General features: G+C 39.2%; 1 protein-coding gene across 1 annotated transcript in view; it reads left to right on the top strand.

Moving 5' to 3' along the window:
* SNTB2 (syntrophin beta 2) overlaps positions 1–12,213 on the top strand; it is a 106,469-nt gene that overhangs the window by 63,488 nt on the left and 30,768 nt on the right. Inside the window, exon 4 of the mRNA XM_035024892.1 lies at positions 11,196–11,338. Coding sequence (XP_034880783.1) covers positions 11,196–11,338 — 143 coding nt within the window. The remainder of the gene's footprint in view (positions 1–11,195; positions 11,339–12,213) is intronic.

Raw genomic sequence — 12,213 nt, 5'->3', positions numbered from 1 at the left:
ATTTATTTGAGAGAGAGAGAGAGATCACAAGTAGGCAGACAGGCAGGCAGAGGGAGAGGGAGAAGCAGGCTCCCCGCTGAGCACAGAGCCCGACGTGGGGCTCAATCCCAGGACCCTGGGATCACGACCCGAGCCGAAGGCAGACGCCCAACCATCTGAGTCACCCAGGCGTCCCAAAGTTTTTTATTTTAATTCCAGCATAGATAACATACAGTGTTACAGTAGTTTCAGGTGTACGATATGGTGATTCAACAATTCTGTACTTTACTCAGTGCTTATCATGGTAAGCCTACTCTTTAAACCCCATCACCTATTTCACCCATCCCCCATCCACCTCCTTTCTGATAACTATCAGTTTGTTCTCAATAGTTAAGAATCTGTTTCTTGGAAAATTAATAACTATTCTTAAACTATTCCAAAAAAGAGAAAAGTAAGGAAAACTTCCAAATTCATTCTGTGAGACCAGCATTACCCTGATACCAAAACCAGATAAAGACACCACTAAAAAAGAGAACTATAGGCCAATATCCCTGATGAGCATAGATGAAAAATTCTCAAAAAAATGCTACCAAACCAAATTCAAAAATACATTAAAAAAAAATCATTCATCTCAATCAAGTGGGATTTGTTCCTGGGTTACAAGTGTGCTTTTTTTTTTTTTTTGAAGATTTTATTTATTTATTTGACAGAGAGAGACACAGCGAGAGAGGGAACACAAGCAGGGGGAGTGGGAGAGGGAGAAGCAGGCTTCCCGCTGAGCAGGGAGCCCGATGCGGGGCTCGATCCCAGGACCCTGCCATCATGACCTGAACCGAAGGCAGACGCTTAACGACTGAGCCACCCAGGCGCCCCTACAAGTGTGCTTTGATTCACAAATCAATCAGTGTGGTACATTACGTCAGTAAGAGAAAGGATGAGAACCATATGATCATTTCAATAGATGCAGAAAAAGCATTTGATAATGTATAACATCCATTCATGATAAAATCCCCGACAAAGTAGGTTTAGAGGGAATATATCTCAACATAATAAAGGCTGGATATGAAAAACCTACAGGGAACATCATACTCAATGGATGTCCACTCTTACCACTTTTATTTAACACAGTACTAGAAATCCTAGCCACAGCAATCAGACAACAGAAAGAAATAAAAGAGATCTGAATTGGTGGGGAAGAAATAAAACTTTCACTATTTGCAGATGGCATGATATTCTATATAGAAAACCTAAAAGACTCCACCAAAAAACTGCTAGAACTCGTAAGTGAATTCAGTAAAATCCACAGGATACAAAATCAGTGTGCAGAAATCTGCTGCACTTCTATACACTAAAAATGAAGCAGCAGAAAGAGAAATTAAGAAAAAAATCCCATTTACAATTGCACCCAAAATAATAAGATATCTAGGAATAAACCTAACTAAAGAGGTGAAAGACCTGTACTCAGAAAACTATAAAACACTGATGAAAGAGATTGAAGATGACAAACAAAGACATACCATGCTCGTGGCTTGGAAAAACAACTACTATTAAAGTGTCTATACTACCCAAAACAATCTACACATTTAATGCAATCCCTATCAAAATACCAACAGCATTTCTCACAGAATTAGAACAAAAAATACTAAAATTCGTGTGGAACTGCAAAAGACTCTGGATAGCCAAAGCAATCTTGAGAAAGAAAGGGGAAGCTGGAGGTGTCACAATTCTAGACTTCAAGTTGTATTACAAAGCTGTAGTAATCAAAACAATATGGTACTGACACAAAAATAGATCAGTGGAACAGAATAGAAAATCCAGAAGTAAACCCACAATTATATGGTCAATTAATCTTCAACAAAGGAGGAAAGAATATCCAATGGGAAAAAGAATGTCTCTACAACAAATGGTGCTGGGAAAACTGGACAGCTATATGCAGAAGAATGAAACTGGACCACTTTTTTGCACCATACACAAAAATAAGTTCAAAATTGATTAAAGACCTGAATGTGAGGGACGCCGGGGTGCCTCAGTCGGTTAAGTGGCTGCCTTCGGCTTGGGTATTGGTCCCGGGGTCCTGGGATGGAGTCCTGCATCGGGCTCCCTGCTTAGCAGGGAGCCTGCTTCTCCCTCTGCCTGCCACTCCCCCTGCTTGTGCACTCTCTCTCTGACAAATAAATAAATAAAAATCTTTAAAAAAAAAAAGACCTAAGTGTGAGACATGAAACCATAAAAGTCCTAAAAGAGAGCACAGGCAGTAATTTCTCTGACATCAACTGTAGTAACATCCTTCTAGATAGGTCTCCTGAGGAGAGGGAAATAAAAGCAAAAATAAATTATTGGGACTTCATCAAAATAAACTTCTGCACAGCAAAAGAAACAATCAACAAAACTAAAAGGCAGCCTGCTGAATGGGAGAAGATATTTGCAAATGACATATTCAATAAAGGGTTAGCCAAAATATATAAAGAACTTATACAGCTCAACTGCCCCCAAAAACACAAGAAACAAGTGTTGGGAGGATGTGGAGAAAAAGAAACCCTTGTGCACCATTGGTGGGAATGCAAACTGGTTCAACCACTGTGGAAAATAGTATGTAGATTCCTCATAAAATTAAAAATAGAGGGGCGCCTGGGTGGCTCAGTTAGTTAAGCGACTGCCTTCGGCTCAGATCATGATCCTGGAGTCCCAGGATCGAGTCCCGCATCGGGCTCCCTGCTCGGCAGGGAGTCTGCTTCTCCCTCTGACTCTCATGCTCTCTGTCTCTCATTCTCTCTCTCTCAAATAAATAAATAAAATCTTTAAAAAAAAATTAAAAACAGAACTACCTTATGATCCAGCAATCACAGTACTGGGTATTTACCCAAAGAATATAAGAACACTAATTTGAAAGGTTACATGCACCCTTATGTTTATTGCAACATTATTTACAAGAGCCAAGAAACGAAAGCAGCCCAAGTGTCCAATGACTGATGAATGGATAAAGAAGATGTGGTATATATACACAATAGAATATTATTCAACCATAAAAAAGAATGACATCTTGATATTTGCAACAGTATGGATGGGGCTAGACAGTAAGATGCTAAGTGAAATAAGTCAGAGAAAAATACCATATGATTTCACTCATATGTAGAATTTAAGAAACAAACAAAAAAACAAACAAGCAAAGGGAAAATATAAGAGAGACAGAAACAAATCAAGAAACACACTCTTAACTATAGAGAACAAACTGATGGTTACCAGAGGGGAGATGGGTGGAGGGCTGGGTTGAGTGGGTGATGGGGATTAAGGAGTGCACTTGTGATGAGCACCAGATGATGTATGGAATTGTTGAATGATTATATTTTACACCTGAAACTAATGTAACACTATGTTAACTAACTGGAATTAAAATAGAATCTTAAAAAAATAAATTGCACTTTTTATCCTCAGGAAAAAGTTTGTTTCTTGGTTTGCCTCTTTCCTTTGTTCATTTGTTTTATTTCTTAAATTCCACATATTCCACATATGAGTGAAATCATATGGTATTTGTCTTTCTCTGACTGACTTATTTCACTTAGCATTATACTTCAGTTCCATCCATGTTGCTGCAAATGGCGAGATTTCATTCTTTTTATGGCTGGATCCATTGTGTGTGTGTATATACCACATCTTTTTTTTTTTTTAAGATTTTATTTTTAAGTAATCTCTACACCCAACATGGGGCTCAGACTTAGAACCCTCGGAGATCAGGAGTCACATGCTCCACTGACTGAGCCAGTCAGGCACCCCTATACCACATCTTCTGTATTCAATCATCTATCGATGGACACTTGGGCTGCTTTCACAGTTTAGCTATTGTAAATAATGCTGCTATAAGCAGAGGGTTGCATATATCCTTTCAAATTAGTATTTTTGGATTCTTTGGGTAAATACCCTGTAGTTTGATTACTGGATTTTAGGGTAGTTCCATTTTTAATTTTTTGAGGAACCTCCATACTGTTTTCCACAGTGACTACACCAGTTTGCATTCCCACCAACAGTGTAAGAGGGTTCTTTTCTCTTCACATCCTCGCCAACACCTGTTGTTTCTTGTATTTTTTTATTGTAGCCATTCTGACAGGTGTGAGGTGATAGATCATTGTAGTTTTGATTTGCATTTTCCTGGTGATGAGTGATGTTGAGTGTCTTTTTGTGTCTATTGGCGATCTGGATGTCTTCTTTGTAGAAATGTTTGTTCATGTCTTCTGTCCAGTTTTTATTTAAAAAAATTTTTTTTTAAGATTTTATTTATTTATTTGACACAGAGAGAGATAGTGAAAGCAGGAACACAAGCAGGGGAAGTGGGAGAGGGAGAAGCAGGCTTCCCATGGAGGAGGGAGCCCGATGCGGGGCTCGATCCCAGGACCCTGGGATCATGACCTGAGCTTAACGACTGAGCCACCCAGGCGCCCCTTCTGTCCAGTTTTTAGTTCGATTATTTGTTTTTTGGGTGTTGAGTTGTATAAATTCTAAATTTTTATATGCTGCTTGAGAAACTCAGCTGAGTGGTAATTGTGCTGTGCTTTCAGCAATATTAGAAATCTTCATGATTTTATTTATTTTTTTTTAAAAGATTTTATTTATTTATTTGAGAGAGAGAGAATGAGAGATAGAGAGCATGAGAGGGAGGAGGGTCAGAGGGAGAAGCAGACCCCCTGCTGAGCGGGGAGCCCGATGTGGGACTCAATCCCAGGACTCCAGGATCATGACCTGAGCCTAAGGCAGTCGCTTAACCAACTGAGCAACCCAGGCGCCCCAGAAATCTTCATGATTTTAAAAGGTAATACATTCGGGGCGCTCAGTCGTTAAGTGTCTGCCTTCGGCTCAGGTCATGATCCCAGGGTCCTGGGATCGAGCCCCGCATCGGGCTCCCTGCTCCACAGGGAGCCTGCTTTTCCCTCTCCCACTCCCCCCGCTTGTGTTCCCTCTCTCACTGTGTCTCTCTCTGTCAAATAAATAAATAAAATCTTTAAAAAAATAAAAATAAAAAATAAAAGGTAATACATTCATTCATGTGGTTCACAGGTCAGAATAAAAAGTTAATAGGTGGGACACCTGGGTGGCTTAGTTGGTTAAGTGTGTGCCTTCAGCTCAGGTCATGATCCCAGGGTCCTGGGATTGAGCCCCACATCGGGCTCCCTGCTCAGTGGGGAGCTTGCTTCTCCCTCTGCCTGCCGCTCCCTCTGCTTGTGCTCTTTCTCTGTGTCAAATAAACAAATCTTAAAAAAAAAAAGTTAGTTGGTGAAAAATCTTACTCTCCTTTCTGTCCCCCATCCACCCAGTTCCCACTCCTTTTCCCCAGAGAGGTAATCACTTTCACTCCTTTCTAGCAAATCTTTTGAGAGTTTCTTTATGAAAATAAAAGCAAATAACCCATATTCTGCTTTTTCTCTCTTATAAAAGAAGACAGCATATTATGCATACTACTTTATACCTTGGTCTTGTTTTCATTAAACAATATATTCTGGAGATCTTTCTATATTAATGCAGAGAGAGCATTTTTTTTTTTTTTACAACTGTATGGGTTTCCATTGTGTGGCCACAATTAAATAAGCACTCCTCCCAGTTTTGCTGTTATAATCTTTTGCCCTTATAAAGGATGGTACAGTGAATAACCTTGTAATTTGTTCTTCCACACGTGTGCTATCCAAACTCTTTGGTTTCCAAGTTCAGATAGATCAGATAACAAGGGAACCCGTATTATCTCAATATATTTGTTTCTTAAGTTTCTGGGGGTGAGCACTAAAACTTTGGTTAGTAAGGGATTTATCAAAATGTAACTGATGTAGCAGTTACTATATTTGGATATTGAGAGTTTAGAGAGTAGGAGATATTTCTGTACTTGGAGGATAAGTCCCCAGAAGTGCTGGGTCCAAGGGTGTGTTAGTTATCTATTGCTATATGACAAATGACTCCAAAACTTAGTGGCCTTAAAGTAACAAATATTTATCTCACATAGTTTCTGAAGATCAGAAATACGGCAGTGGTGTAGCTGGGTGGTTCAGGCTTGGGACCCCTCGTGAAGTTGCAGTCAAGCTGTGTGCCAGGGGGCAGTCGTTGGAGGGCTTGACTGAGGTTGGGCCATCCACTTCCAGCATGATTCATTCACTGTCAGCAGGAGGCCTCAGTTTCTTGCCATGCAGACCTCGGTACAGGGCTGCCTAAGTGTCCTTAAGACATGGCTACTGGTTTTCCCCAGAGTAACTGATCTGAGAGAAAGAACAAGCTAGAAGCCTCAGTGCCTTTTATGATCTAGTCTCTTCTATTGTATTTTCATCAGCAGCAAGTTACTAAGTCCACTCTACACCAAGGGCTCCACCTCTTAAAGGGAAGAGTAGTAAAGAATTTGTGGACATATTTTTAAAGAACCACAAGGGCATATGCATTTGTAATTTTGATAAATATTGCCAAATTGCCTTCCATCAGGGTTGAACTAATTTAGATTCCCACCAGCAATATATGAGAGTTGTTAAACTTTTAAAGTGAAATTAGTTTTGTTTATGCTACATAAAGACAAGTAGAAAGGAGAAAAACAAAGCCACCAATTCATCACAATATGTGATGGACCATATTTATGTGGTGTTTCCTCCAGTCAATTTTGAGCTCTTGCAAGACGGGAGCACATTTTTTCCCAAATCTTTATTGCCCCCAGAGAACTTAGCCTAATGCCATGTATATAGTAGATGCTCAGTAATTTTTTTGTGTATATCTATATGCATACAAAAAGCAAGCAAACAAATCACTAATTTTAAAATATTGTCCAAGAACACAAGCTCAGAGTTGGGAAATAATACTAAGTAAAAAAGTTTAATCTCTTTAAAAAGTAGTACTACTGAACTAATTCAACGTACTATTTCTATTTTTTTTTTTTAAGATTTTATTTATTTATTTGTCAGAGAGAGAGAGCGCAAGCAGGGAGAGCGGCAGTCAGAGCAGGCAGAGGGAGAAACAGGCTCCCCGCTGAGCAAGGAGCCTGATGCAGGACTCGATCCCAGGACCCTGGGATCATGACCTGAGCCGAAGGCGGACGCTTAACTGACTGAGCCACCCAGGTGTCCCTCAATGTACTATTTCTAAAATAATCTTGATTTTTACTTTTTTAGATTTATTTTTATTATTATTATTTTTTAAAGATTTTATTTATTTGTGAGAGAGAGAATGAGAGACAGAGAGCATGAGAGGGAGGAGGGTCAGAGGGAGAGGCAGACTCCGTGCTGAGCAGGGAGCCTGATGTGGGACTCGATCCCGAGACTCCAGGATCACGACCCGAGCCCAAGGCAGTTACTTAACCAACTGAGCCACCCAGGTGCCCGATTTTTCCTTTTTTGAAGTAGTTGTTGGGTTATCCAAATCAGATGCCACTGTTGGAATAAGGTGTTCAAGCAAGACTGGATACATTTCTCAGAGGTATTATAATGAGCTTATGTATTTGATAAAGGTTGAATTCAGTAAATGCCAAAGCTTTTTCTAACTATAAGATTATTTCATTCTTTGAGTATGAAAGTGGTCAAAATAATGATAGATTATATAATCTGTTCACTATAGGTAAGCATTTCTTTTGGCATGAGGTGTATTTATTGAAAATCTTCCATATAAATGAAGTTGTTTCAGTTATACTTAGAAAAGATAGTTGTGGGGCACCTGGGTGGCTCATTTGGCTCAGATCATGATTTCAGGGTCCTGGGATTAGCTCGCATTGGGCGTTGGGTGTTGGACTCCGCACTTGGTGTGGAGCCTGTTTAGGCTTCTCTTTCTGCCCTTCTCCCCATGCTCAAGCTCATGCTTTCTCTCTCTCTCTCTCTCTTTCTCTAAAAAAGAAAAAAAAAAGATAGTCATTTTGCAGAGATAAATTTAGGAAGGATCATTTATTTAACTTTAAATGATCTCTCCTTAATTTATCTTTTTTGTTTTTTCACATTGTTAAAAATTGAGTTTGCTTAAAACAGGGAAAACCTACACTACAGATATTTGGTAAACAATAGATAATCTCTTCTCTGCACATGGACTTCTGTCTCTTCACTGATACTGATTTTTACGTAACTGATAGTTTACTTTTTAGTTGGTTATATTCTTTAAAGAGAATTTTCTTTAAGTCCTCCAAATGGGGCGACATATATTACCTATAAAACCAGTATTTTTAGGCAGTTGAATATTGATTAGAAAAGCCAAGACAGCTAAAGAAAACTCTGTTTCAACAGTTCCTAATTTGTTCCTTGAAATTCTCCAAATGTGTAAATACTCAAAGTAGGAACATATACACTAAATCAGCATTAGCAGAATGGCTTATTTAGTTTTTGCTCTCTGTTTTCTCTGATAATAACAAAATAACAGAATATCACCTGATTTATAGGATTAGGATTTAGGGAATGAATAGTAATTATCAGTAGTTTTTCATCTTTAGTGTTATTCAACTCTATTTATTAAAAAGTAAAATTTGGACAAGGCTGTTGTTTGGCCAGGTGTGTGCATGTGTGGGTGTTGAAACACAAGCCAACCAGAACCCTAACATTAGTGTCCCTTCTTTCCCTGGCCAGAGCCTTAATAGTGGAGCCCCAAAGCTGTACTGATAGCACAACCAAAAATACATGCTATATATAGCAGGCAACATTTTGACTCCACTGAAAGCAAAGAGTATCCTTATAACTTAAGGCAAATACACAAACAGAATGACTTAAATTGACATTTCATTTTCCAGCAATGGTAAGTAGAAGAGGGGAAAGAAATTCTCTAAAAACTAAAGACTCAAAAGGGCCGAAGAATAAACGCTTTTAAAAATTGTTAGTTGAGGGGCGCCTGGGTGGCTCAGTTAATGAAGCATCTGCCTTCAACTCAGGTCATGATCTCAGGGTCCTGGGATCGAGCCCCGCATCGGGGTGGGGGGAAGCCTGCTTCTCCCTGCTCAGCAGGAAGCCTGCTTCTCCCTCTCCCACTCCCCCTGCTTGTGTTCCCTCTCTCACTGTGTCTCTCTCTGTCAAATAAATAAATAAAATCTTTAAAAAAAATTGTTAGTTGAAAAAAAAGGTCTCTATCTTGAAATTAGATATTGCTTCTATTGGTATTAGCAGTTTTCCTTTATTGCCTAAAATATCTTCTTTGGGAAGAAATACATTTAATTTAGGTTTTCCAAATGCATATACTCTGATCTAGCCTTCAAAATCTCTTACAACTTAGGGGAAAAATTAATTTTAAAAAGTCAGATTGCCTTGGCGCCTGGGTGGCTCAGTCAGTTAAGCATCTGACTCTTGATTTTGGCTCATTTCATGATCTCAGGGTTGTGAGATTGAGCCCTACATTGAGCTCCAAGCTGGGCATGGAGCCTGCTTAGGATTCTCTCTCTCCCATTCCCTCTATCTTTCCCCTCCCCCTCCTCCCTCTCTCCCTATCTTTAAGAAAAGAAAAAACAAGTCAGATTGCCATTTTAACCTCTTGGGAAGATAGATTTTACATTATAGTAGTCCCCTTATGCATGGAGGATATGTTTCAAGACCCCCAGTTGATGCCTGAAACCACAGATAGTACCGAATGTTATATATACTGTTTTTTCCTACTCATACATACATGCGATAAAATTTAATTTATAAATCAGGCACAGTAAGAGATTAACAACAGTAACGACGGCTAACAATAAAATAGAACAATTATAACAATTTACTGTAATAAACATTATATAAATGTGGTCTCTTTCTCTTTCAAATATCTTATTGTACTATATTAGTGATTTTTATGATGTGAGGTGAAGTGAGGTGAATGGCGCAGGCAGTGTGACAGCATTAGGCTACAGTTGACCTTCTGACCACACGTCAGCAGGAGGATCATCTGCTTCAGGACTGTGGTTGACTGTGGGTTACTGAAATCATGAACAGCAAAACTGTGGATAAGGGAAGACTACCATATCTTCCCTTTAGAAATATTATTCATAACAATCTCAGAGACAAAGACTTAGAAATCCCTTTGGGTTTTCTGTGACCCAAAAATGTAAGAATCCAAGAGAACCTCTTTGGAACTGATATATTCCCTCCAGGTATTATAGAGTTACCCAGAGACTAAATATAGAATCTTAGAAAACTTGGGTTCACTGATAAGAAAAGTAAAATTATTTCTACAATACGTTGCTGGAATCTCAGAGTAGGGTCGTATATTTTGTGCTTTCAGCACACGCAAGAACATGGGTCACTTCACTGGCTAGAATTCATTTCCAACTCCTGGAGTCAGTTTGTGGCTCTAACTATGAGGTGAAAGTTCTAGTAGTAGATGTTATAACACAGAACCGAACCACTCAGGCCACTTTTCAGATTATAGATACATTCTTAAGGGGCTCTGACATGTCCAAATGACCTTCAGAAGTCATTAAGGAAGAGAAAATAAGAAGTAGCTTTAAAGACAACTCTATAAGAGACAAGTGATTCATCATTTTGATTTCTCCTTAAAGCCATCAGTGATAGCTGAAGCATCTGTGGTTTTTTTTTTTTAATGATTTTATTTATTTATGCGACAGAGACACAGTGAGAGAGGGAACACAAGTAGGGGGAGTGGGAGAGGGAGAAGTAGGCTTCCCGCTGAGCAGGGAGCCCGATGTGGGGTTCCATCCCAGGACCCTGGGACCGTGACCTGAGTGGAAGGCAGATGCTTAACGACTAAGCCACCCAGGCGCCCCTGAAGCATCTGTGTTTTTTTGTTTTTGTTTTAGGATCTGTGTAAAAATAACGCTATTGTTAAGCATTCCCTGTCTGTCATTTCATGGGGGGAAATGTTTTGATAAACCAGGGATTTTGTTCAGCATAGTCTTCTGCTTTTTGGCTTTGGATCCTTGACAATATGGATAAATAGTGGTTGTTTTCCTACATTTTTTAATCCTCACAGAGGTAACTGAACTTTATGCAGGTAAATGCAATGGTACATTTGAAACAGAAACAGAAACTTCCTAAAGTTAATGGGGAACTCTAAAAACAGAGTCCTATCACTAGATAATGTCTCTCACTCAGAGAGAGCTTTTCCAGCTTACACAGACCACCTCACACCTCCCGTTGGAGAATCCCAGCCAGTGGAAAGGAACCTGATGGGATGTTTCCTGTTCTTCAAGCCTGTTAGGTTCAGGGAACAAAATGGAGACCCATGTTAGACCATCGCTGAAGGGACTTTTACAGATACATATCATTATAGTTAGCTCTGCTTTCTGGATTTTACCATTGTAACAGGCAAAACTAGATGGTGGAAGACAACAATGGAGACCTGTCCTCATGGCTGTGACTGAGAAGGATTTACTGCTTTATGACTGTATGCCATGGACAAGGGATGCCTGGGCATCACCGTGTCATAGCTACCCTCTTGTTGCCACAAGGTAAGTCTAAAGACAAAAAAAATAAAATAGCTATCCTACTCCTAACTCTACCAAAAAATTTTAAAGTGAATTCTATTATCTTAGGTACCTAAAATAGCATTTAAGTAGCAGATATAGATGGTTGAGACAAAAACTTTTCCTTTCACAACCTTATTGATTATTTTGCAGCTCCCAGCTCAGTAAACGTTTTCTGTCATTAGCATTTTTTAAGTTGTTGAAACAGCTTCCTATAACTGTTCCCTTCAAGTCTTGCTTAGTCATGAAGAGAAATAGTAGGGGTTTTTTTTCCGTTGCTTTATTGACTGTGACTAGAAAACCACTGAACCTGGGGTAGCCTTTTGACTGAGTGATGAAATCACTTAAACCAGAATGTGGTACTGTGGATAAACCACACAACTCAGCCAAAATATTCTTCAATTCTCTTTCTAGTATAAGAGCACATAATTATGATGCCAGCAAATAAACATCGATTTGACCTGAAACAACAGGAAGTTTCTAGCATGCCAGATGTGGAAAGTTGGAAGGGAAAAGAATAGAGATATATAGATTTCGGGGCCAAGATGTCTTAAGAGGTAACTAGAAACTAGTCTGAAACTAGAAAACATCTTCACATTTAGCATTATTTGAGCTTAAAAAAATAATCAGGTTTTGAAGGAACTCAAAAACTATACATTAAAAAAGGAGCTCCACAGAAAAGTATTTGGTAGTAAAAAAAGCTACATGATGGATCTATCTGGTATGTCCTCCAGGGAACGGTGTGGTGGAGGTAGGAATGGTGATGGGGGTTCCTGCTTTGAGTTGGCAAAGAGTCATTTGAGGAAGAGTATTCTTTAAATGACAGGAAGACTTTCACGTTATATAGGATTTCCTTCAAC

Source organism: Mirounga leonina, unplaced genomic scaffold, assembly GCF_011800145.1.
Source record: "Mirounga leonina isolate KUSES-001 unplaced genomic scaffold, KU_Mleo_1.0 Mir_180, whole genome shotgun sequence".
NCBI lineage: Eukaryota > Metazoa > Chordata > Mammalia > Carnivora > Phocidae > Mirounga > Mirounga leonina.
The sequence above is the reverse complement of the archived record's forward strand: the minus strand, read 5'-3'. Positions and strand labels throughout refer to the sequence as shown.